The sequence below is a fragment of the Grammomys surdaster genome, unplaced genomic scaffold (genome assembly GCF_004785775.1).
Source record: "Grammomys surdaster isolate TR1022 unplaced genomic scaffold, NIH_TR_1.0 126121, whole genome shotgun sequence".
Taxonomy (NCBI): domain Eukaryota; kingdom Metazoa; phylum Chordata; class Mammalia; order Rodentia; family Muridae; genus Grammomys; species Grammomys surdaster.
In genome coordinates, this window is record NW_021620929.1 from 1,419,015 (window position 1) to 1,446,330 (window position 27,316).

At 42.9% G+C, this 27,316-nt stretch overlaps 2 protein-coding genes across 6 annotated transcripts in view; both read right to left on the reverse strand.

Moving 5' to 3' along the window:
• Positions 1-1,701: 1,701 nt before the first annotated feature.
• Positions 1,702-12,105, reverse strand: Bnip1 (BCL2 interacting protein 1). The gene is made up of 6 exons (XM_028756483.1): positions 12,014-12,105; positions 9,672-9,764; positions 6,645-6,736; positions 4,509-4,610; positions 3,280-3,398; positions 1,702-2,297 (listed from the first exon to the last, which is right to left on the reverse strand). The coding sequence occupies exons 1-6, from the start codon at positions 12,095-12,097 to the stop codon at positions 2,101-2,103; spliced, it is 687 nt and encodes a 228-aa protein (XP_028612316.1). The 5' UTR covers positions 12,098-12,105; the 3' UTR covers positions 1,702-2,100.
• A 168-nt stretch (positions 12,106-12,273) lies between these two features.
• Crebrf (CREB3 regulatory factor) overlaps positions 12,274-27,316 on the reverse strand; it is a 60,577-nt gene continuing 45,534 nt past the window's right edge. For 3 of the 5 annotated variants that reach the window (XM_028756471.1, XM_028756473.1, XM_028756472.1), the window contains 2 exons: positions 26,775-26,897; positions 16,558-21,944 (listed from right to left, as the gene is read on the reverse strand). In XM_028756471.1, the coding sequence (XP_028612304.1) occupies positions 21,829-21,944; positions 26,775-26,897 (239 nt within the window). In that variant the 3' untranslated portion in view covers positions 16,558-21,828. Of the gene's footprint in view, positions 12,290-16,557; positions 21,945-26,774; positions 26,898-27,316 lie in introns of those variants that run through there. The other 2 variants (XM_028756474.1, XM_028756475.1) reach the window with 2 other exon arrangements.

The window sequence follows — 27,316 nt, forward strand, 5'->3', positions numbered from 1 at the left end:
GTGATGTGTGTATGTATGTGGCACATATGTGGTGTATATGTGTGTGTGTGTGTGTATGTGATATGTGTACGTGGGGTGTGTCTGTGTGTGTGGTATGTGTATGTGGTGTGTATTCGTGTGGTGTGTGTATGTGGAGTGTGTGTGTGTATGTGTGGTGTATGTGGTGTGTGTATGGTATGTGGTGTGTGTTTGTGTGTGTGGTGTCTGTATGTGTGGTGTGTATGTATGTGTGTGGTGTGTGGTATGTATGTGCTAAGTCTTCCTTTACATACCTTATCTGTGACTTTGCTCTTCAAACTTTAGCTATCTATGGCCAACCACAGATGAAAATATAAAATGGAAAATTCCAGAACTGATCAGTTCATGGGTTTTTAGTCACACGCCATCTTTACAGAAATCTCATGTATTTCTCCACAGTGCCATGATGGTCTACCCAGTGCAAGCTCTCTGTATGTGCAATCCACCATTGTGCCCTTAGGAGCTTTCCCAGTCAGCCGACTGACTGTTCAGTGTGTGTGGGATTACTCGCTGTGACACACACACACACACATACCCCTTTCCACTTACACTGTACTCAGTAAATCAGTCTATATTTACAGCCAACAGCACATACTTGGTCCCAGGATGACCTGTCCCTTCACAACAAAGGTTCTGACTCTTGATATCCGCTACACCCGCTACTTCCCGTTTTCCTTCATTCACACCAGCGCTGTTTGGACTCTGACCTCCATTGTGTAGATGGGGAACTGTACTGTAAGGTAATTTGCTCAGGGCTATGAAGTCTGAATATTTCCAGTTCTAGGCCTGTGATCTTCCACTCACACCTCCCAGACCCTTCAGTGCTATGAACAGGCTATGAACTTCAAGGACAATGCCAGCCAGACTTTCAGCATAGGAGACCTCTAGGGATGACCTAGCTGGGAGCCTGTACCTGGGGCATGGACAGTACTGGCTTCTAACTCTGTCATGCTTAGTCTGGACCAGAGAGAAGGGAGTCAGAGAGTTCCTCAGACACTGCAATGTCCCAGGCCCTGCCAGGCTGCTGGCAGAAAGACCCACCTCAGCACTTAGAAACGGTGCTGTGGGCTGCGCCAGTTGCTGCTCTTTGTGGTTCCCCTCGCTGACACCTCTCTTCTGTTGCTGCTTGAGGGAGTGTGTCAGCTTCACAAGTACATGTGTAATGTCTGGTGATGTCTAGGAATCAGCCTGTGACAGCCACTCCATGCTTCTTTACCTTTTTTCTATGTGTGTATGCAGGGTCGTAGCACATGCCACTGCTGCACAATGCCCTGGAGATGGGTTTCTCCTTCCACCCGTGGGGCAGAGGGAACTCAGGGCATCAGACTTACTCACAAGTACCGCTAACACTGAGCCAGCTCTCTCACCCTCAATAAATTAAAAACAGTATGTGCACAAGTGCTTGACTTACATATGTAAGTGCACCATGCACCTGCCTGGGGCCAACAGAGGGCATCAGGTCCCTGGAACTGGAGTTAGAGGTGGCTGTGAGCCACCATGTAGGTGCTGGGAACAGAACCCTGGTCTTTTGAAAGAGCAGCAGTGTTCTTAGCCTCTGAGTCCTCCCTTGGCTACAGTAACTCCTTGTCCAATGAGTGATCTAACTTCATGTCCTAGGAGTTAGAACACGAGGAGGCACACACATTCCCAGAGAGAGAGCTTCTAGTAGTAAGTATTTACCACTCCATTAAATAAATGAGGTTTATTCAGGGAACAGCCATGAGCTGCAGTCACCTTCCCTCCCACAGGCCTCTCCTCTCTTCCCTCCACCAGATCCAGAACCTCTGGACAGGCAAGAGAGAGGAAGTGCACCAAGTCCCAGAGCTGAAGTACTCTAGGAGGCAGCCGCAGTCCTTGGAATCTGGGTGAGTGTGGAGTGCCTCCGTCCTGGAGGTTCCGGTCTCCTCTAGTCCACACACCCTTTCCAAGCCCTCTGACAGGAAGCTTCGCTGCTGACTTTCCCTCTGTTGGATTCACTGAGCACCTGAGGGAGAGGGGAAGCCCAGTGCGACAGCCCGACCAGTCCTTGAGAGCCTCAGGTTCTGAAGCAGGAATGCACATGTCAAAGCTGGCAGCTCTCGCTTACAGAAATGGAAATAGGCGCTTTTTCACAATATAGAGGACCGTGGCAAGGAACAGGGCCAGGGCGAGGAAGATGAGAAGCTTGTCCGTCAGTTCGCGGCGGTTGTATTTTGTGATGAGCTTCCGGCCCAACTGGATGGTTCCTGACATGGACTTAAACTCTTCGTTTGCATCCAGGAGAGTCCGAGAAGAGCTGACTGCAACAGAAGAGGAAGGAGTCTGAATCAGACTGTACTCCTGGGAATAATGAGCTGGAGCTGCTGGCTGGCTGTTAGCAAGGCCAGTGCCTGAGCGTGCGTGTGTGTGTGCGTGTGTGTGTGTGTGTGTGTGTGTGTGTAACTTATTCTTGTTAATTATGTGCATATCTGGGTGGATGGTGCACGTGGGAGATGCCCTCAGAGTTATACACAATTGAAAGCTGCCTGACATGGGTGCTGGGGACTGAACTTGGGTTTTTTTTTCAGGAGCACTTCCTGCTTTTAACCACTGAGCCATCTCTCCAGCCCCCTTAGTATTAGCTTTTAGACGTGTTGAGCTATTTTCCTGGATGATGTCTGGGGTAGAGGAAGAACTAAGGGTAGAAAGGAAGCAAGATGGCTGAGTGACAGCCCAAACCCCGTTGTTTACTGTGGTGGACATGTGAAGTCTTACGAACAGCACACTCCTTTCCTGTTCCTTACACTGAAAGGCCTTGGAAGGGCAAATTCTCTACAGGAGCCATGGCAAGAAGGCACTTGGCAGGAATGCAGTACTGTCACACAGCCTCTCCTTAGCCACTGGCTGGAACATTCGAAAGGAACTCACAGTAACAGTCTTCCCAGTCTTGCCCCAATTCCCAAACCTGCCTGGCAATACTAGACCCATGAGCCCATGCTCCAAACCAGACTCCTGGACCCCTTATGAGCACTGCTGACACCATCTCCAGAGAGGCCAGCCAGTTCTGCTTCACAGGAGCCTAGCAATGCTTCCTCTGGGAGGCACTGATGGCGCCCAGCGTGTCTAGCACAGCTGCCTAACTGAAAGAAGAGGAGGGGCAGAACAGCTCCCTGACAGGAGCAAGCTGTCTGATCATCTCCTAAGACACACTTGGGAAGTTTCGGGTGGGGAGAGGCAGAGAACTGCGTGTGTAGAGGTGCCAGGGCCTGTGCTCTGGAACAGCCTCCTCCTCCTCCTTCTCACCTAGAGTCTGCATAGCCTCCTCGCTCTGCTGCACCTGCTGGGACATCATCCTGCTGATCCCCATGAGACTCTCTGTGATGGTGCTGGAGGTCTGGGCCAAACTCTCTTTGGTCGTTTTCCTGCAAGTCCAGAGGAAGGAGCAATAACAACAAAAGCCTCGCTTGCAAATGCATCATTTTTAACCTACCACATCAGTGCTTTTCTGTTTGTGCTCTGAGATGGGGCCCCAAAATATAGCTCAGGCTGGCCTAGAAGGCAGAGTGTCCTCACCTCAGCCATCCCCAGGTGCTCAGATGACAGGTGTGTGGTGACACAGCCAGCTAGCACACATTTATTTCCCTCCTTCCTTCCTGCCTTTCTTGTTTTTCAAGACAGGGTTTCTCAGTGTGGCTCTGGCTGTCCTGGAACTCACTCTGTAGACCAGGCTGGCTTCAAACTCATAGAGAGTCACCTGCCTCTGCCTCCCAAGTGCTGGGATTAAACATGTGTGCCACTGCTGCCCTGCTTGCATGTTTCTAAAACATCAGGCAGTGTGGCTAAAGATACATGCTGTACCCACGTTCTTGAGCACTGCTGGGGGAACAGAAACCACACTGCCTTCTGTACTAGGTACAGAGAGACTCAGAAATGTGTTCACTCCCAGAGAACTTCTTCAAATGAACCAGACAAAGATCTGCCTTGATGCATCTCATATAATACTGAAAGGACAGAATGCAGACACACCAATAGGACTGGTTAGTACCATAAATACTACTCATGTATGGTTAAAATAAGTCTTAAAAAAAAAAAACTGTCAGGGAGGACTGGGATAGGCGTACTGGAAAGGCTTAGTGATAGAACATCTGGCCCTCATGCATGAGGCCCTAATTCAACCCCTATTACTACAAAACCAAAATCAACCAAACAAACAAACAAACAAATAAAAAAAATCCAAACCAAGTTTATTCAAATTTAGTCAGGGCTGAGAACGTAACTTGGCTAGCAGATGCTTGTCTTGAATGCACAAAGCCCTTGGTTACATCTCCAGAACTGCACAAACTTGGTGTGGCGGTACACACCTGTAAGATCACAGCAAGTTTGAGACCAGACTGGGATGTATGAGACCAGTATTAAAACAGAAAAAAAAGTTATTTATACAATAACATAAAGTGTAAATGTTCCGAAAACAAAAGGCCGCTTCCCTTTTGTGGTGCTGAGACGGCAGACCCAGAAGGACAAATGGATGTTACCTTTGCCGTAAGGAGTCTCCTCCTTGTAGAAGTTCTGCCTTCTCCAAGTTGTCAATGGCAAGCTTGCACGTAAGATTGGCTTTCCGCCATGAAGTCTGGTTGCTGGAAGAGGAAGGGTCACACATGAGGTCCTGGTGGCTCCACCAGGCTGCTCTGTCTAACTAGGTCATCCTTCCTGGTGAGAGCCGGAGTTCAGGCTTGCCTCCTATACTTCCTCTTCCTGGTAACTGCTTTAGCGCAGGTCCTAATACCTCTCTGTTCAATCTCTGGAAACAGTCTCTAGAATGTTTTGTCGATATCCCTCCCCTGATTGGCACTTGGGAGACCAGAGACATGGCACTCTACTAGACATGGGCCCACAGTGGCTTTTCTGCCTGACGAGTGTCTGGGTGTCATCCATGTAAACCGTGACTTAGCATTCCCCTCCATCCCTAATACCCAGGCCCATCTCCCCCATAGAGCCTGCTACAGGGGTCGAAGCCACAAGAACCAATATTCTTCAGCATTCCTCTAGGTTTGCCTATCTGACATCAAGCACAGGTACTACAGACATCACAGGGTGCCCTGACTCGTGGGGTTTATTCACGCTCTTCCCCTGCTCCTTTGCAAGTGACAGCTGGAATGTAAGCAGCACCTGAGACTAGCAAGTGATTCTTCACTGACAAATGAAAAAAAGCCAACTGGATCCCCCTGAGAATACAACCTATGCTCTGGAACTCTCATAGAGAAAGCTCAAGACAAGCCTGCCGAGCTCTGGACACAGAAGTAAAGATCATCAGACAAAAAGGAAACAGAAATGCTGGAGCTAACATGTTACAAGCCAGATAGACCTAATTTATTTACAGAACAGGAATTCACTGTGTAGACCACCATGTAGACCTTGAACTCACAGAGATCCTCCTACCTCTGTTTCCTGAGTGCTGGGATTAAAGGTAATTTCACCCAAGCACAAAAGAATACATACACCTCCTTCTCTGTACCTCAAGGGACTTTCTCCAAAACCGACCACCTACTCAGACACAAAGGAAGTCTCAACAGATACAATACAATTGAAATAACACTCTGCATCCTGTCTGACCACCACAGGTTAAAGCTGAGTGCTGGTGGCAGCAGGAACAACAAAGCTTACAAACTCATGGAAACTAAACAACCCTCTGCTGAGTGAAAAACAGGTCAAGACAGAGATTAAGAATGTTCAGAGTAATGAATTAATAGGGTGGCTTTCTTTTTAAAACAAGGTTGTTTTTAAATCATAAGTGTGCATGATTGGGGTGGACGATGCATGCCACAGTGCATGTGTGGAGGTCAGAGGACAATTTTGTGGAGTTGACTTTTTCCTTCCATCTTTTTTGTTTTGTTTTGTTTTGGAGATAGGGTCGTCTATTTAGCCCTGGCTGTCCTGGAATTCACTGTGTAGACCACCATGTAGACCTTGAACTCACAGAGATCCTCCTACCTCTGTTTCCTGAGTGCTGGGATTAAAGGTAATTTTCAGATGGGCTCCCAGATGCCTGCACAGCACCTACTAGCCCATCCCGCACCTGCCATTTCAAACAACTCACTAGGAGTGCACATGTGCAGTGTAGTAAGTTGCACCAAACACTATCAGCTTAGTGTGGACATAAAGCAAAGCATGCTCTAACCCCAGCAGAGACAGGAGGATCAGAAACTCAAGGCCATCCTCAGCGCCATGTTGAGTTGGAGGACAACCTGGAACACAAGAGACCCTGTCTCAAAAAATAAACAATAACAGAAGCAGGGCCACGGAGATGGCTCAGAGGGCAGAGGTGCTTGTGTACAGCCCTGATGAGCTGAGTCCCACCCCAGGACGCGTGAAGTGCAGGAAAGAACCCATCCCACACGCAGCTCCCACACCCACAAAAATGTAAAACTCCTCCAATATAGAGAGTGCCACACAAGGGGGACTGTGCAAACGAGGTGAGCATGCAGACACGCGCAGCTCCGACCGTCCATGCAGACTACTCATCACCTCTCTCCTACATCTGAGGCTTCAGATCTAGAGAGCTTGCAGACTGCGTGTTAATCATACCACTATATCACCATTTAGCCAGATCAGACAAATACAGGTACAAGGCCCACAGTCAGCACTGTCACCCTGTGCGGAGCCCTGCCTACCTGAGCATCTGCTTTTTGTGGTTCTCCACTTCCTGCAGTAGAAGCTGCTTCTCTGACTCCTTGTCCTGCTCCCTTGCTGACTGCTCCAGCTCCTTAGAGGGGGAAAGCAGCTGTTAGCTAGGATGAAAACCAAGAGCACTTCTGTTTCTAGCAGGGGCACAAAAGCAACGGAAGCACCCTTTACAACAGACACTTGGGAGTGGGAGGGAACATGCCCCAAATAATCAAATGTCTTTTTAAACATATAGGCAAGTCTGCAAGAAGAGAAGGAAATCCTGGCAGATCAAAGATGAGCAGGAAACTGGGTGCTGGAGTGGTCAGCTCTACAATGGCTGCCCTGGCTAGAGCAGGGGTTGCCACTCCTACAACCTTGAGCCTGCAGAAATAAAGGAAGAAAAAAACATCAAACAAGAGCTCGCCATCACAATGCAATGCCAGGAGGACACCACACTGTCATGTGTTTTCAACCGCTGTCCATTTCTGTACTTTACTCCAACAGAGCTTTGGGGGTTTGAGCTCATATGTGAACATAACACAGAAGCCTAAGGACACCTGGGGCTGATGTTGAGCCAGAAGCATCACAAACCCAGGACCCACAGACGGTTTCAGCAGCCATAAAACAGTCTCAGGATGTCCACTCCAGCAGAGCGAAAACGTGGACACATTTCTGGTTACCCTGGTTGGAAGGGATGGAAGTAAGTACCCTATGGACTTTGGAAAGAGAAAAGATTTCTCTTTCCTGAGTGGTTTGAAAACTGAGGAAGCAAAACTAACACAAGCAGTGTCCCCAGACTTGTGACAATCCTTGGGACTGGGAGATGTGCCCTGGCCTGGCCAAGCTTCAGGGACTCCAGAAGAAGTGTACAGCCGATGGGAGCTCATGAACCCAGAATAACCCAGCACCAAGGGGAGGAGCTACCATGAGCAAAGGATGGCAGGCCTGACCAACCGCATCGGGCTAAGAACTCCGAGATAATGGAGCGGTCACCACTGTAAAGACGCCATACCATTGCCGGGTGGTGGTGGGGTGCACACCTTTAATACCAGCACTTGGGAGGCAGAGGCAGGCGGATTTCTGAGTTCGAGGCCAGCCTGGTCTACAGAGTGAGTTCCAGGTCAACCCGGGCTATACAGAGAAACCCTGTCTCGAAAAACCAAAAAAAAAAAAAAAAAAAAAAGACACCATACCACTTCATGTCTCACACACTGTAAAGATGCCACAGAGCTAAAAGATCCACATATTACTTTATTCAGATAACAATCTACTTATCCCTATATATATTTGGAACAAGCATGCATACCTATGTCATTTGAACAGCTCAGAAATTACACACCTTTAATCCTAGCGCTCAAGGCAGAGGCAGTTGGGTCTCTGTGAGTTCGAGGCCAGCCTGCTCTGCAGAATGAATTTAAGTACAGCCAGAGCTACACAGTGAGACCGTGTCTTAAAAAAAAAGGGAAAAAAGTGCAAATCTTACCTATTTGCCATAAAGTTTTGTTTAGCCCCTCCCCATTCCCTACAATGCTGTCACTGCACAAAGGCTTGTGTTCTATTTTATCTCTTCTGCCTGGCAGTGAGTCACTGAGAGGAAGAATGGATGACAAGGAAGAAGGGAGGCAGAAGAGAGGCAGGAGAAACGTACAGTCTCCTTAGATAAGGCTGCTTGGCAGTGGTCAGAGAACCCAGACTCTGGAGAGATGAAAGTGTACTGTTGCTGAGTTCCAGCTGAAGAAACACAATACAAAGACAGATGTTTACACACAGCTGTGCTGATATTGACTGACTATATAGGGAACAGCCAGTTCTCTCCTATTAGCATACAACCTTACTGAAATATACAAAAGGCATTCACCTCAGAGCTTTCTATGTCTCCAGGTCTAGACAGCATGCAAATTCTGAGGAACCGCAGATGAGAGCTGGGATCTCATTCACGGGGCTATCTATCGCCCTGCTAGATGTCAACAACACATCTGTGCTGAAGGAGAGGCTGGAGCCAGGGGCAAGAGCGCGACAAACATGTAAATATATGGTGAGGACATTTACTTAAACCCAGGAAAGGAAATAAACACCAGGTTAGCATGCCGGTACTTAGGCAACAGTGGTAGTTAAAAGTTGCAGAGTTTGAAGAAAGGCATTTTAAGAAAACAAATTAGCTCAAAACAGGCAAGCATCCCAAATGAATACCTGTTAGTAAAAAAGAGCTAGAAAAACCTACAGCTGTATAGACAGGTTGGTAGGCTGTCCAGGTGGAGCTCCCCCACGAGGTTAGGCTGTAGCATGCCCACTGCCACGGGGGAAGATATCAGAAAAGCACACCCTGGGAAGATGTGGAAGTAACAGATAAGAGAAAAATTACCTATTGAGAGGAGGGTGTAGAGAAGAAATAAAGGACATCACCAAGACACACAACGGAGGCCAACGGCTGTGGACCCACACACATGCACACGCAAACGTAACACACAGGAAGCAAGACGCTTTGAAATGTTCAGATGGTGGCAGCAATAAAGGAGATGGCGATCACCTAGGTACAGTGACAGTGAGTGCTGAAATTCTGAAGTCAGCTCTGAGGGCAGAAGCACTGTCGAAGCTCTCTAGCCTGCCAACTTCTCCACCAGCTCTGAAGACACTGTCTTTATCGGCTAATGAACGGTATCTGTTGAAGGATGGTTTGGGGACAATGTCATTTACCCCATGCAGCAAAGCCAGGTGGTTCTAGACCCACCCAGTGATAGGCAGAGGTAGCACTTATCCCTGGGGCACAGCAGTGGCAATGGCTCTACTAATCACATGGTTCCTTCTCACTCTCTTGTGTTTTGAGACAGCACAGGCATGTACTTGGTCACAAACAATGACTCGAGAAACTGGGAAGAGGCTACTGCGCAAAGTAATAGCTCAAAAACACCAAGGACACGCTGACAATGGGTGCGAGCAGGGAACTAGCGTGTAGGATCCACACTTTGTTAGTCCAGTCACTGTCACCCCTGCTACCCACCCTTAGCTAACAGTGGCTCTGTAGCCTCACTTACCTGGATCCTGTGTTTTAACTGTTGGAACTTTTCTTTCACCTTAGTATTCAGTTCAGTAAGCTCACTTAAGGGTCCAGAACAATCTCGAATATCCTGGAAGACAATGAAGAGATGAGGGCCTTTCTCCTGTCAATGAAATGAAATGCCCTCATCAGCTCAGTGAGAAAGCTGATTCGGCCCACACTGCTGAGGCTCCCTTGCTACCTCATCCTGCTCAGTGCTGCTCTCCTCTGCACAAAAGCAGACACATCATTTTTAGTTTCCTTATGCCTCTTAAGATTAACACCGAGCCTAATAAAAAAAGGAAGCCAGATCTATAGTTCAGTGGTACAGCATTTCCATAGCATGCTTGGGGCCCTGGCTTGCAGCAGCAGCAAAACACACACACACACATCCACATGCACACACGCGCACGCAGGCACACACACACACGCATGCATACACACACACACACATACTTGCACCTGCATATACTCCATATGTATTGTATGTGTGTAGATAAATAAATAGGTAAACCTCAACCTTAACTTAGAAGTTTAGCAAAGTGTTACTCACTAGGAAAAGCTTAATCAGCTTCCATGTTCAACAAAAATGGATATCTAAAAAATACTGTAACTTCAGATCCTTCCAACTCTTAAAATCCTCATGCCTAAATCCCTGGTAACTTGCACCAAAATTAATTTAGTCTGATTTTACAAACCATCTGCTGCAAGTCAAAATGTTTAAAGATGGACTGAGAATTTGCTTCTGGAAAGAAAGTCAGAATTATGAGAGCCAAGTTTTAGAGCAGGCTCTAGACTTAGGCTACGTATATTCAAATGCTGGTTACAGCAATCTGTTAGTGCAATCTTGGGATACTTAAGTTCTCTGTGCCTCCATTTCTTCAGCTTACCTTCCTCAAGATCATATTTCTCTGCGTAGAACACTTATAGAACAGGTGGAACTCCATAAGAATACAATGTCTGGGGCTATGCTTACTCATAGTAACCATAAGAACTCAAAACACAGAAGTCACAAGAGTCCTAGCTAACAGGAAATTTTTATGATAATGTAAAGTATTATGATATTATATAATTTCATATTATGGTATAATATGAAAACACAATTTTCAAAATTTTGGATGTTAAGTTTTTTTTTTTGAAGACAGATCGTAGTACAGGTTGGCCTCAAATGCATAGCGATCCTGCCTCCCAAGCGCTAGAGCCGCCACACTAGCAACTTTGTGTGTGTGTGTGTGTGTGTGTGTATTTATAGATGCATTCTTAGGACTGAAACCAGAGCCTTGCACATGGCTAAACTTTAACTCTACACTATGCTAAATTTACCCCCAGCCTCTGGTAATCTCACTTGTATAAACCCAATCTTGTTTATTTTTCTAAAATTGGCCCAGACTTTTTTCTTTTTGTTTACACATCTCAGGAGTGAAGTGTGGGAGATGTAAGGCTGGCGGTTCTTCACTCGTTCTCTAGCTTACTCACGAAATCACACTTCCTCACAAGAAACTGCTAATGTGGTACAGCCTACACTTACCAGAGAACAATACTCCCCACCCTCCTTTTTACAGGGGCTCGCAAAGCAAAGCATACACCAGTAGCCACAGCCCATTTATGTGGCACTGGGGATGGAACCCAGCGGTAGGCAAGTCCGCACCCCTACCCTTTCCTTATTTTCTATCACATCTTGTATTCTGAGCCGGTTGGGTTCTTCTTGACAAACTCTGGAGCCATTTCTACATTCCCTGTTCTTCCGCCACTGTGCTACTGTCTCCTACTTAGACCTGCTTTCAGATAAGCGCCTCACTTTCTGGTCTGTTCAACCGAGTAGGGAAGCTCTAAAATGGCTTTCTTAGGCTAGCTTTCCCCTCCAGGTCCTAGTACTGGCACTGCCTGCCTTCTGAACCAGGACTTAGCACAATATTTGATTTCTTCATTCAAAAAATTACAACCACGTCCCAGGTTAAATTAGTTAGCTTCAGGAAGGAACTCCAGTGCCAGGTGGCCTTGGGTCTCCTCCGAGTCCCAACTCAGGGAAGTGGGCGTGGGTAGCGAGAGGGGCGGGGTGAGGGCGGGGCTGCCGCCGAGACTGTGGGTGGGCGGGCTAGCCCAGGACCACTACAGTCTAAGGGACGGGAGCGGCGTGACAGGGTACCCCAGGGGTGGGCAAGCCAACAGTACACAAAAGAAAAGCGCTGAAGGTCAGTGTTCCCGGGGAACCGACCGAATGGTCCCCGAGGAGCTGTTCTGGAGTGGGACCTCGGGCCTAGGAAGCTGGATCTGGCGCGAATGCTCTGGAAAATGCCAAGACAGCCATCAAGAGCCGGACAGGAGCCTAATAATATGTACCTGGATAAGCGCCTTCACCTCCAGGTCGAATTTGACAATCTCCTGGTTACAGATCCGGACGTGGACGTCCTGGGGAGCCGCCATGTTGGAAACGCAGCTACGGCGAGCAGCGGCAGCCAAGCTTGAGCGCGTTCGCGTGGGCGCCTGCCAGCGTTTTCGAACCTCTCCAAATGTGGCGCCACAAGAGACCAGGTGTGGAGCGTACCAGGTCGCCAGCCCCGACCTGGAACTTTCCTTGTCACGTAGAACACGCATAACTTCTCTGGTCTGCTCCTACTAAACAGAAAAGTGAAATGTGATTATGAAGAACCATTAGGGTTGAGGTGGGGAACGGGGATGGGGGCTACAACTCAGGTAATGATGGACTGGCATGCCACATGGCCTTCAGTTTTGTTCCCAGCATTAGAGATACAACAACAACCTGCTATTCTAGTGACCTTTTGGATAGAGAAAAAAGAACGAATTAGGGTGTCACCAAAGTTGCATTTCTTTCTTTAAATTTTAAAACAAAATTTCTACAGTAAGTATGCATTATGGAGTAAGACACAAAATTTGTAAAGGTGCAGAATTAAATACAGGTCACTGGAGCACCTCCATTACTACAACCATGATCTTGGGGCTTTCTCATATATACAGAACCTACATTGCCTTCCTCACACATTTCTATGGCTCTGGTTTTGGATTCTAAGTATCTCGTAGGAGTAGTTCTGATTGTGTGATCTAGATCTAGTTTTGATAGAAACAATGTCAGTGCAAACCTCAAAGAAGGGGTAATTCTTTTAAAAATTATTATTTCTTAGTGAGCCCTCAGCACCATTGTCCACTCTCCTTTCCCCCACCCTTTGGGATTCTCCAGGCTCTGTAGAATCTTCAATGTGGGGCTCTTTTTAAAATGTTTTTCTCAAACTGCACACACAGCCCCTTCTCCGTACCCTTCCTAAAAAGTGCTCAGTAGCTTCCTGCAAGTCACAAAGGCCTGGATTCCAGGCTTGTAGTCAGCAACCCTGCTCTAGTTTCCTCAGAGGAATGTGATCATCAGTAACATCACTCCTAAGGTGGCCTGGAAGGTGGAATGAGGTAAGACATGAACCGCTCCAAGCACTGTTGATAACGTAGTAATGAACTCAGTGCTTGGTATTTGCTATTCATGTACTACACTCTGGGAGTACTTCCCTATGTGCAGCCATTTTCTATTAAGTGCTTCTGCCACGTAGCTACACTTGATTTGTTTGGCTATGGAAGTGGAAAGAGGAGGAGGATGACAACAGAACACATGAGACAGGTGAAAAGCCTTAAGCATCTTATTTTTGCTTTTCTGAGGCAGGGTCTCTTGTAGCCCAAGCTGGTTTCCAACTGCCTATGTCGCTAAGGAGGACCTAGAATTGTTGATCTTCTTGCCTCAGTCTCTCAACTGCTGGAATTACAGGTACTGATCAACACCACAACTGTCAAGACATTTTAGCTCTATACAACTTTATCTATATCCTTTTTATCTGGGTGTGGTGGCACATGACTTTATCTGAGCACTCAAGTAGAGGCAGGGAGATCCCCACGAGTTCCAAGCCAGCCTAGTGTATATAGTGAGTTCCAGACCAGCCAGGTGTGAAGCCCTGTCTTGTCATGCTGGTTCTATCAGTTTACACTGCACCAGCAAAATTGTGGAAATGCCTATTTCCTTTAGCCCCACCAGCGTGGTGTGCTGACACTGGGGTTCTTATCATCTAGTCTCTTTCTCAAAAACTGCCTTTCTCTCATAATGAGACTGAGGAACGTTTCAAAGGTATCATGATTACTTTGCTCATGTTTCTACTGGGTCATTAAACTACTTCAAATTAGTTTCTAGGAGCCCTTTCTGTATTAGTATTCACACGAGTTGCAAAATTTGTAGACTTTTGACTTTGTCAATGGTGCTTTTTAAAGAGGATTTAAATTGTCAGTTTCCCATAGCATTGGAAGATCTTTATGACTTTTGGACTTGGGTCTATGTTAAAAAGTCCTTCCCACTCGACAAGGATTTAGGATTGTCCACATCCCCTTCTAGTGCCTATATTTTTGTGACGTTTGTATCCTTAGCCATTTTAAATATATACGGTTCACAGTGTGAGATGCAGAACCAACTCCACGTTTTCTAGGTTCCTCGGTAGCTCCAACACTACACCAGGGCCCCGTGTATTTCACCTTGGTTCTCGGTGCTACACTGACCATGCTGTTTTTCTGTATATTTCAGACTACTTTCAAACTCTAAATCCACTTGCCTGTCCACTCATGCACTAAATGTTTCTATCCAGAGACTTCTTGTGACGGAGGATTAAATACTTGATTTAGTCTCTCCCGACTACATGTTTCACCTGTTTTTTCCTTACAACTTTAACACACTCTTGGTTTGTTAAGATGGTGTCACATTCTTAATGTGATTCAGTACCAGTAACTCCCAAGTTGTTGACAGGTTCTGTTCTGGAATCTGGTATGTGTTTTCATTCAGGTTTCTTCTGTACTCTCTATAGTACACTTTCAATTTTATACATTTTCTGTTCTTTAATCCAAGCACTATTTTAAGATGAAAAACTTAAAGAACTAGGTTACCATTCAAATCACTGTAATGTTCTGAGTAAAGCTCTCTATCTAAGACACTGGAGAAAACCCAATGACAGAATTTTCATGCTTTTGGATCTTCGCCTATCCTCCTCCTTGGGAAAATTTCTATGTAATTAGCTGTCTGCAGCAGCCAAAGCAAGGAGCTCCCCATATCTCTTACTTTCTGAGCCATTTTGTTCCAATAAGACAATCTAAGCTGGAGGCTATCGTGAAGGAGCAGTTGCATGCCCTCTGCACCCAGTCCTGAATCCCTCCTGACTCTATTTTGCTCCTTTCATTCAGTATCTGATTTGACGACTACAATGGCTAGCTTTACTTCATTTTGACTTTCACATTCTAAACAGATTGCTTTCCTCTGCATGGGCATTCTTACAAATACTAGCCTGGTAAACCTGAGGTAGGTATGAATTGTCCTCAGAACACCTCAGGCATATTGGAATGTGAACTTAACTTCTTTATTATCCTTGGCTGGATTAGGGCTTGTCCTATCATCTTAGTGCTATCAGACTCTTCTATAGAAGGAACAAGGCCACCACCCTCACTGAGCCTGATAGGAGTCGAGGGCTCTTAAGAGAACAACTTGCAAGGCTTAAAGGGTGCCACCTCCATACCTAAGGACATCTACTACTACCTTCTAATTCTGAATCTTTTAGCTGAATTAGGACAGAACTTAATATTTTTCTCTCAAATTCTTCATTGTGCTATAGCTTAGGAATTCATCAATTAAACATGTATGGTGGTGCGTGCCTTTAATTCCAGCACTCAGAAGGCAGAGGCAGGCAGATCTCTGCGAGTGTGAGGCCAGCTTGGTCCACAAAACAAATTTGAAGAATGGACAGTCAGAAGTGTTACACAGAGAACCAGATCAAGCATTCCCCGAAAAGAACAAAGGAATTCAGGAACTCACTAGTTGATGTATCTCCTTGGTGTTATCATGGAAGGCTTAGTTCCCTAAAGACTGCATTGATCACCTAGCTACTAAGAGTACCCAATACTTTGAGAAGGACCCTTGTAAAGAATGGTCTTCAAACTTAAGTCCTGAAGAAGAATCCACCCACAGGAAAGAAAATTTACTTTGCTTTTTTATGGCCTCAGTATCACTCAAATGGGGGTGGGGGGTGTCAAAAAGGTCAAGTCTTATGTGTCTGTGTATAGGCCAGAAGTCAGCTTCAGGTGTCATCCCCCTGGTGCTGTCCTGTTTTGGGGACAGGTTTCCAAGTTTCCAAGAAGACTCTGCTGGCCCGAGGGCCCCAGGGATCTACCAAGTGTCTACTTCAGACCTTGCTGTTGAGTGTGGGAGATTGAACTCAGGTCCTCACATTTGCCTGGCACTCTAAAAACCTTGCCCTCTCCCCAGCCCTCATTGTCTTTTTTAACATCCCTACAGGATGTTACACTTTGAACATGGCTTGTTTTCCGGCCACATGCCAACCCCGTTGGTAGACTGATTGTGTGGAGATCTCTTAAATCCTTCTGTAACCAGGCATCCACATAACCATCCTGGCACACAGAGGAGGTTCTCAACAAATGCTTGTTGCTGAAGAATATCTACTCCTATGCCAACTTCACCCAGACAGGTTCCACTGGCTTAGGCTCACAGCTCCCCTAGCCTAAAGATGGTTTTGATACTTGTTTTTCTTGAAGAAATCTCTTGTCCAAGTTATCAAAGGACAAATTAAATATAAACTATTGTTTACAAAAAAGCAAATGTTTCTATTAAATAATTTCTGTATAGCTGAATCTCACTGAAATAAACTAAAAGCCAGCTTAGGGTGTCAATAAACCTTAGCTCTCAGAACATGCCCCAAAGAGAGGCAACATAGCCGACTCCCTCTGCTCTGTAAGGCTAGAACAGTCTTTGAACAGGTTGTCTTGAGGAATGGATGGCTGCTGTGTTGCAGGCAATGGAAAGGAAAAAAGACAAAATATGAGGCAAACAATTCAAAACCTTTTCTTTTCATATTTTTTATTTTAAATTACAAAGGGTGCTGCATACACTGATGATTCTGTGTCTGACTACAAGTGCTGACAGGTTAGAGGGTGACAGAAAACAAAGTAACCTGTGCATGGCCTTCTCCTAAAAGGAAAACTGCACGGCTATTAACCAACGTTGAGTCATTCTTAAACAGCTCATGCATGAACAAGATAACAATTCTTTCTAGACAAGAGACAAGACTGAGTCCAATAAAGTGTCACAGCTCCAGCTGGGGGCAGGGAATAAACAAAACTACGGAGTACTTATAATCATATCACAGACAGGATCCTAAGCGCAACTATTCGAAGAGGCTGCCAAACCATAGGAGCAAACACTTTGTATTCTTGCCCTTCCGTGTTGGCAGCTCCAGAGTCATTGTTAACCACAAATGCTCGCCATAGGACAGACTCTAGGGCAAGAAGACAACAGCAGGCAGTGGGAGTACAGTGTCATAAAACATGTGGAAAGGCAGATACAGTACACATACAGTTTTGTTATTTAGTTCTGAAAACAAATGAACAAACAAACAAAAAACCCCAAAGGACAAAGGGCAAGACACAGAATCAGTCCCACTCCTGGCACCCGGAACTGAGTAACTACACTAGGTGTTTACACTGTTACTAAAGAGGCAAGCCCAGTTGACACTTGGCACGCTGAGACATAAACTTGGGTGCTCTTTACTAGCCATGAAGTCTTCAACTCCAAAATACTATTTGGAAGTAGCTGTGAGGTTCCATCACCTTATTACCACCTCCAAAAGTCTCTTCAAAACAAAATGGCAATTTGGCATAGTGCAGTTCCTAGGTGTGATTTCTATTTCAGTCAGTTTACAAAGCATGGGGACTATGCTTCAACACATAACCCCACTTGCCTGTGGAAGTGTGTAACTCTCAGTAGTACATGTTCATCACATTCCTCCATTATGCTTATTCCTTAAAATGAAACCACCATCCCTACTTCTGACATCATTGTTCGTCCCACTGTATTTGAAATATTAAAAAAAAAAAAAGACATGGAGTCATTTTCTCAGAATGCCCTTATTTAAGATGACAAAGATCACGGTAGAATCCACAAGTATCACGGCACTGTGTGAGACTCATTTGTCACAATCCAGGGAAGAACAAGACTGCAGTTCTGTGCAAAGTTGTGCAAGTGGTCGCAGTTCCATGGGAAATGGTATTCCACAAAAGACTCCACTAGAAACATAGTTGAGACCTTTTCTATTAACACTGAAATTCAAAGCATTCTCAAAATTCAAGTTTCAAGATTTAGAGAGATGCTAACATTCTGTCACATAATTAACTAGAAAGTAGTTGAACAGAATTTTAGGAAGACTATATAAAGAAAGGGGACATGAGTTTTGTTAATTCTTGCTGAAGGCAACTTGAATTCATTTCTTAGGAAGTTAACTAAATCTTAGCAGCTAAAATAATGTTTAAATGTATGGAATAAAGAAAAGCACATCCATTCTTGACATTTTGGTGAATAAACTAACAGCTTTATTAATGAAGGCAAACATCAGGTAATTGTATGAATATTATATATAAAAGAGAAATTCATACCAATAGCATTGTATTTCAAAAGTACTGTACTTCAGTTTCTTTTAAAGAGACATGTCATCTGTTGTAAAAAAACAACCAAAATGGGTACTCTTCTCCTAAAAAGTTCTGGAAAACAAAATAATCACTTTCAAGCAGATGAAGTGAACACACCTGTCTGTAAATGCAGACTCTTGCTTAGATGTGAACGAAGCCAAGCATCAGAGAGACGCAAGACAACCTCACAAAAGCCAGAGAGAAGGGATGTAGCAAGATTACTCGAAGGTCATTCAAAACTGTTCTCTCATACAAGTATAAAACAACTACAAAGAGAGGGAACTATGAAACCACGCCCATCTGAAATCCTTCATGATGCTTCTGGAATAGTTCTGGTTCTCTTACAAAAAGGACAAAGTTAAGGTTTGGGAATTGGGAAGGAATGAAGATATCTCATTTAAGTGTACAAGTAAGGCACAAGATCAAGCCACACCTGAATCTCTCATGAAGGACGTGGAAATGACAAGAACCCATACATGGTACAGCACAGCAAGCAACCACACTGACTGAAAAACTCACACACGACCTTAACAGGAGCAGCCGGCAGCATGCTCTCATGTGGGCACAGACTAAAGAATCCAGTGTATCTGAAACCAGGAAGCAGAAGGGTCATTGTTATTATTTTTTTTTCTTTTTACTGTAGTAGTACTATAGTCAGTTTATGGTTGCTTTTGGAACAGTGGGTTTATCTGAGGAGAATTCACAATTCCTTCACTTGAAGGAAGGTTCTGGACTTCATGAGCTATCTGTATACCATGTATGAACACAGAAAACCTTTAGACAGCTCTCACACTAATGATTTCCACCCAAAAATACATGCCACGATTAAAAACAAACACAACATGTACAACTGCTGGGTTTTTACATACTCGTGAGAACCATCTGTGATACACTAGGTGTAGGTATTTTAAAGACAATAGAGGAAGCAGTTCATTACTGGCATTAAAAGTACAACCATTTCTAGACGGTTTTAAATGCCACAGAGTCCCCTGGTTAAAATGTAAAGCTGCACAGCTTGCCTATGTCATCTTAAACAGCAAGAGGATTTAACTTGCACTCTACATTTTACTGCCAGGTTTTTATTTAGATCAAGTATCGCTGCAGCGTTCTGACCAGCCCAGGTTTAGCAGCAAATGGCAGGAATCATATAAAATGCAATTTTATAACAAAGTGCTTTTCTAAGATATACATACATATATAAATAGGTACAAAATAAAGTGTCAACATTAAAAAGCTCAACTATTTATTTAAAGGCTTTCAACTACTTAACTTAAGGAGTACATATAAAACACTGAACTGCACGGGTATGGAATCTACTAAATAGATTCAAAGTTTTTTGAAATGCAAGACCAAAAAATCAAATTCTGGTTTGCAGACAAGAAAAGGGTATCAAAAAACCAGAATTTCTAATAGGGTAGCTAGAAAGGGGCAATTTTATAAACTTCACCAACTGAATCGCTACCATGAAGCAATATTCACTTGACTGCAAAACGGCCACATTCTGGAACACTTTCAAGACTTCATATACTTTCATTTGTGAACCTATGTTTTGCTTTTTCCCACCTAAAAAGTAAAACCTTGAATTCTACTAACCATGCCATGTGAGCTTATTATCTGTTAGCATGGATAAACGAACAGGTACATTTCCACCAAACACACAGGAAACTTATCACAGTTTCAGCCTACGTGTCAAGGTAAGTCTTGGTTTCTTAGGATTCATGATGTCAAAGAGGCAAGTAAGACACATTTCTGGATTGTAACTGTGTTCCCTAATTGAACCTTCATGTGCTATAGCTTACAAAAGGGGAGGAGGAAGAAATAGGAAAGAAACTCCTGTGCAGAACAAGGACAACTATCTTAGTTCTATCAAAGGGTAGTGGAAAAACAGCAACTATGTCTGACATTTGAGGCTTTTCTTCTAGATATGTTTGTTTTTACTTTTAAAGCCACCAGTTTTCATAGTTCCAAACACAAGATTTGAGATTAAACAGTCAAGAAAGACAGGATGGAAGGACCCGTGGGAAGGTTTATAATGCTGCCTTGACATAGAAATTTCTCATCAAGAGGTAAAGCTTGAGCACAGTTAAAAACTGACTAATAAAGCCGTTTACGTGAGCAAAGAGCACCTAAAAACTAAACGTGTTCATGTTTCTCAAGTCTAGAAACTACAGAAGATAAGTCACATGTAAGTTTGAAGAAAATACCTGTACAAAAATATAAAAATTTATAAATTTGTTTTAAGCTTGTGTTGATCTTTGAAAATATTACATGCACAATAATACATCAATTGGAAAAGTGGCAACTAAAAAGTATTAGATATTTTTAGCTTTTTTCTTTCTTTACATATATATATATACATAATACAATAAAAATAATCTGTATTTTGGTTGTTTGGTGGAAGTATACTACAATAAGCTAAATAAACTTTAATTTCAAAGTCAAAAACTATTTTATCAATAGCTTACTAGTATGAAATATATTAAAATTTCCTACAGTAACTGCAGAAATAAAAGACACCTAAGTGGCCACCAACTTATCTACTATGGAAGCAAACTAGAGGACAGCAAAATAATATTTGTATGTATGGATGCTCCTTCTGTAGATAATTGGACCCAAACAGAAATAAAATTCACAGTTGAGTAAGATCCCTAACCCTGACCTTTTAATTTTTTCTCTTTTTTTTCATACATTCATACAGTATCATGTAAGCTGTGCAAAACTTTACTTAGACTGGCAGTCTGCCATACCAGTTGCATTTGTCTTTGGTAGAAAAAATAAAACAATCGCAATAATGTGCAAGTATTTTCTTCCGGTCAAGTACCGAAATAGGAGTTTTCTAGAGCCATCTTTTTTTGTTTGTTTGTTTTTGTTTTGTTTTTTATACAATACACAGACTCTGTGGCATATATCTACATTTCAACATAGTCCTATATACATTCAAAAAATCTGAAAAAGAGTTGGAACAAAAAGACATTTAAACCCCATAATTTTCTCATCTATATATCTTGGTTTTCTTCATTAGGGTTTTCATCATACAAAATATTATCAGTTTTAGAGTTTCCCCAAAATACAAGGCACAAAGAATATGCTTTTTTCTTACTTGCACAGACAATTATATATATTTATATATATATGTATTTATATCATATTGAGCTCTGAAAATAAACATCTAAACATGGTACACACGTGAGTGCTGGGTGTGCCATGTACAAGTGAGATTAATGGCTGTAAAAAAATTAGAACAAAAAGCAGTCATTCTAAAAACAATCTAAATGGACTTTGAAAAAAAATGCTTCCTCGGTATTTTTGTGTGGTTCAGAGCATAAACCCACCTTAACACTTAGCATTATACTAATATATTCACTCATCCAAAACGTTCTGCTTCAACGAATGTTTACAATCTGTACCTCACATTTACTTAAAATGTGAGCTTCTTTCTAATGCCACAGCAGGGTCACTGGTTTATGCTCTGAAAATGCAATAATCAAGTATCTTGGATCATGCTTCACTTATGCTACAAGCTCTTAAAACAATGTAACCTAATTATAAATGTTTACATAATGCTAATTGACATGCAAAACAGAATGAAAATTTACAATGGATAACATGACAAAAACAGACATTTCTGACCAGTGGTCCAATGAGGCTGATCACACTTTTGATGCTGGTATCCTTAGTCCTACAAGGCCTCCAGTGGGGTTGCCTTCAGCAGTCTTCCCTAACACCTGGTTAACAAATTCTGAGGTTTGCCCAGCGACTGGGAGACCTGAAGAGAATAAAAGGCATACTTAAGACACAAACAGGAGAAGACATAAAGGAAAAGGAAAAAGTCTGAAGCCTAATACTGGCCCCAAAACAAGGGCTCCACTACTTGCTACTGCAACCCTGAAAAACCATCCTATGGCAGACTTCACTCCCAAGGAGACCCACACCAAGAGTCATGAAGCACTTTAATGTGGGAGATGACGAGTAGCAATCCCCAAAGAAGCCCGAGACCCACTGGCAGGCTGTTTCCTAAGCCTGGGAGTCTGCTGCCTGTGTCCTTCATCTGTTTGGACTTCACTGTGTTCTGTAGTATATACATACACACGACTAAAACTGAAATCATAAAAGATATACCTGACAATTTTTTAAATTACTGTATACAATGTAAGTTCCTTTGTCTTTATTTTAAATAAAAATGAATATTAAAAGGTGGAACAGAAGAGGGAGAGAGAAATTAGCAACATCACAAGTATGTTGACTTCCTCATCCTCTTCATTTTGGGTCAGGAAAATACTTAATGTTAGGACATAAATAGCACAGGTATAAGAATGTTACAGGTATAAGTTTTGTTTTGTTTTTTAAGTATTAAGGAAAATGAAACTAGGCAAGATAGCACAAGTAATCTCAGCACTCAAGTGGTTAAGGCAAGATGATTATGAATTCAGGCTAGCCTGGGCTACATAGTAAGACCTTGTCTGAGGGTAAAATGGGGAAATGGTAACACGTAAGAAAAAAGAGAATGTAAACAGAAAACATTAATCACTGACTAAAACACATATACCAAATCATAAAGATATCAATGCTACCTTAACTACTCAGTTAAGCTCAGGATGACCACTAATACAGCAAACTCACACCACACTCTTGGCTAATCAAACAGGAGAGATCTATTCTTACCAATAAACTTAACTCTATCTTGGGCTCAATCAGTGAATCACTTGCTCCCCAAGCAGGAGGACCTGAGTTAGAAGACAAGCATGTAAAAGGTTGGGTTTGGTGTGGTTATGTGTTTGTATATCCCAGAGCTGCAGAGTTGGAGACAGGAGGATCCCTGGGACTTGTTGGCCATCCAGTTTAGCCTAAAATCGTATTCAAAAAACATGGTGGATGACTTCTGAGGGAAAATATCTGATGCTGACATCTGGCCTCCACACAGGCCCCCACAACATATGCATGTACACTGTGCGTATGTGTGTACCTGCACACACAGATACAAAAATCACCCCACTTTATATGAAGAAACAGGTAAATCTCAATGTTGGGGCACTCAGAATCAATTACTTAGAATTTTCATTAAAAAAAAGGCTGAGGAAAAAACAGGCAAAAGAGATGTAATTAAATCCAATGAATCACTCTCAAATTGAACAGACATACACAGAAGGAGGAGAGGGGGTGGGGAGAGGGAGAGAAAGGAGCAGGCATAACTGAGCAGGAGCAGGGTTTGTAAGCTTGGGCTCCATACTGGAGATCACATCAGTACTCATAGGTCTAGATAATAATTCTGATACTGTGGCTAAGACAACATACTTGCTGGATTTAGTGGTGTAAACATTTAACCTCAGCACCTTTGAGTCTGAGGCCAGCCTGATCTACATACTAAGTTCCAGGACAGCCAGAGCTACATAGAGTGACTCTTTAAAAAAAAAAAAAGACATTTTTTTTTTGTTTTAAGAGATGCATGCTGAAATAGTAATAAAGAATCATAATACAAGTTAGTTCCAAATATTCCCCTCAAATATATAGGTACACAGGAACAGAAATAAGTAAGAGTAAAGTATCAGCCATTGGTGGAATGAGGACAATGAAATACAGACATACACTGTGCTATTTCTTTCTCCTTTTCTACTGAAGGATTCACACCTTAATGCATAATGAAAATCTAGTAGTACTAACAACTCCTATTCAAACATTAAGCATTTCAAAACAAAACAGCAGGTAAAACTCAAAACATTTGCTAGAGCCTTTCTGAGTTCTATTAAGAACATATGGACCTATAGACAAAGAGGAAGACAACATAAAAGAAAAAGGTGACTTGATTAAGAACACCAGTCAACAAAACATACATGGGAATTGTGACAGAGAACACATCTTTTCAGATGCCCACAAAACATCTAAAATTGCAATAATATATTTGGCAGTTAAAAAAAAACTCAACAAATAATACTATTAGTAATAAGCCAAAAGATCTAGTTAAAGCCAAGAACGTCCTATCTTTGGGGGAATTTGATTTCACTTTTTTTTGAGACAGGGTCTTGTGTAGCATGGGTTGCCTTAGACTCTTGATGTAGCTCAGGGTGACCTTGAGTGATCATCTTGCCTCTCCCTCTATGATGCAGGTGCTAGGAGGTCAACACCATGATAGGCTGGGATTCTGTGATGATAACAGCTGCCTAGGTCTAACCAATGTTCCTGCAAGCAACTCCTTACTCATGCATGCTCTCTAAGCCAAATAAATGTACCGGTTTACCACGTGGACTTGTGAAAGACCGTTGCTTTGCTTTGTTGGTGGTGTTTATCTAGCATCAACATGTATTAGCTCATGTTTCTCCAGGAAAAATGCACACAACAATCTGTAAGTAACTGATCCAAGAAATAAAGAACAGCACAAAACACATGCGCTCTCCCCCTCCCCCAACCTCTAAAATAGAGCAGTACCTACCATGGGCAGAGAGGAAACTAAAAACCAAATACTACTTTTGCACAATTTTAGTAAATTTAAGGATCTGGAAGAAATAGAATTTTATAGAACTATATAAATGATCAGCTGACTCAACAAAGTTCCAATGTACAGCTTTCCATAAAAGAGATACAAGATTTCCAGAAGAAAAAATTTCATATTCCTTTCTCTCTCTCCCTCCCTCCCTCTCTCCCTCTCCCTCTCCCTCTCCCTCTTCCCTCTCCCTCTCTCTCTCTCTCCAACAGCTGTTCCAAATGTTCTAGCAAACTAGTAATACAAAGAAACCCCAATGCTTTAACCTGACAGAGATTCTGCGTGATAGCAGTCAGGCATTCATTCATTCAAATTTTTTAGGATAAGTGATTCTTTGTATTGGCCAGGATGGTTATGACACGAATTCAAGTAACTGTGATGTCTAGGAATGTGTCACCGCATCTGTGGTAGCAGAGATTTGTTTTTACTTCTCTCCATACAACAAGTAGACAGGTGAGATGCACACCTAAATCCAAGCTCTCCATGGATACATAGCAAGATCCTGTCCTCAAAAAAACAAAATAAAACAAACCCGAAAACATTCTACCCCTGGAAAGCTGAGCTCACTAGTGCTTGTGTCTGCAGCCTCAGCAACCCAGAGGGTCACTTTGGCTTAGGAGTTAGAACACCTCCACCCAACCCCCAACCCCTAGGGAACACAACTCTATCAACTCTTTCTTTTTTCTCTTTGAGAAGAGGTCTCCCTATGAAGCTTTAGATGGCTCAAAATACTTTTCCTGCCTTAGCCTACCAAGTGATAGAATTATGGGCATGAAGCATCACACTTGGTAGAAACCGTTTCTAAAAACAGCCAGCTCATGGCACAGTGAAAAGGAATCTCTGTGAGATCTAACTTTCAAGGTGTGAACAAGGTACCCAGATCTGCAAGACCTCCATGATGTCAACATTAACAGTCTATATGAAGCAAACAAAAAGAACCATACACACCACACCTCACAACATGACACAAGAATGCTGAGTAAGAAAAAGTGAAAATGAAAAAATAAGGAGATTAAAAAAAGTTAAAAAGGAAGCAACAAAGAGCAGAGCTAAGCAAGGCTGATCTGACCTACAGGTGCTAAGATGTACCTAGAAGAAACAGAGCAAAGTCAAGTAACAGGACCTCAAAGTGCACACTGAGAGAAACAGAAGCGAGCAGGACCTGAGGATAGTCTGTATCTAAGCAAAAGTAACAAACAACTCACCAAGAAATACCAATGTAGTATCAGTTCTTTAATAGAAAATATTTTATGACAGAGAGGAGGAGAAACAATTTCAAGATAGGCAAGGAAAGAAAATGTGTGCCAAGCACTTTGTAACAGGTCAAGTTGTCTGTCTAGTATAAGAGAACATACATTAATGGATATACAAAAGCTTTTAAATTAAAAACCAAAAAGGTAAAAAGTAATTTTACCTTATAAAACTAAGTTCTCCCTCAAACCACTACACAAAAAATGAGATGCTTTTAAAGAAAAAGAATAATGGAAATACTTTAAAAGAATACATAAAATTATCCATCTACTCAGGTCAACAAACTGCCTTACTGCTTCCTGTAAGTAATTTCACAGGCACTAGGCGACTTTCTAGGACAACACTGGTATTTAAGACCTGCTCTTCATCTGAGATTGTTTTTGATTGTACTCAAGATGAACACCTGGCCTTTGACAACACTGGTATTTAAGACCTGCTCTTCATCTGAGATTGTTTTTGATTGTACTCAAGATGAACACCTGGCCTTTTAATGTGATATGTCTGGGATTTTCTGGGACAGCAGTAAGCTGTACAGCCTTCAGGAAGTATGACCTGACAGGTAATTTGCTCTTACTGTAGCTGAGCTCTGACCCTGTAGCATCTCAAATTATGTACTAGATGTTCCTCCCACAAGCCACCAACCAGCCTAACCTCTCTGTGTCTGCCTCCTTGATCCTCTCCACAGTACAAGCTGGTGAGGGATGAGAACCAGATATGCAAGTTTGTTAGAACCCTGTAAAAATACTGAGGAAGATAAATCCCTACCAAGAGGTGGAGGCAGACGGGGCAGGAATGGAGGGGGAAAGAATTCCTCTTTGACTCTGGCACTGTACATCATACGCTGTTATTCTCTAACAATGGTCTCCTTACCGAGTGTGTCTTTAATGAGGATTTCAAGCTTCTGTCCCATGCTGGGTCCTCTCTCGTCTCTTGGATTCTGAACTCGGTTTACAATGTCTTGCTTGATGGAGTTGATTACAAACAATAAATTGTCTACAAGACAGAACAAAAACACTTAGAATGTCACTAACATGAGAGAATTTACTTTTAATTTTATAATAAAACCATATTCAGTTGAAAGTGGAAGGGGCTGCAGACACAGTTCAGTGGGCAAATACTCACGTTACTAGCACGCACAAAGCCTTGGGATGGATTTCTAACCATGAAAGAAAAAAAAAAACCCAGAATCTAGGGAATGTCAAAAATATGGACTATGTTTGATATGATGGTGAATCTCTTTAACCCAGTCCTCAGGAAACAAAAGGAGGAGGGTCTCTGCAAGTTTGTGACTAGCCTGATCTATATATAAGTTCTAGACTAACCAAAGCTATAGACTTGAGATATTTAACAACAATCAAAAGGAAAAAAGGAAAGGAAAGGAAAGGAAAGGAAAGGAAAGGAAAGGAAAGGAA

Coding starts and splice junctions, on each gene's coding strand:
- Bnip1 (XM_028756483.1), bottom strand. CDS start 12,097: ATGGCGGCTCCCCAGGACGTCCACGTCCGGATCTGTAACCAGGAGATT. Junction 6,737..9,671: donor AGTTAAAACACAGGATCCAG/GTAAGTGAGGCT, acceptor TCCCCCTCTAAG/GAGCTGGAGCAGTCAGCAAG. Junction 3,399..4,508: donor GGAGACTCCTTACGGCAAAG/GTAACATCCATT, acceptor CTGGACTTGCAG/GAAAACGACCAAAGAGAGTT.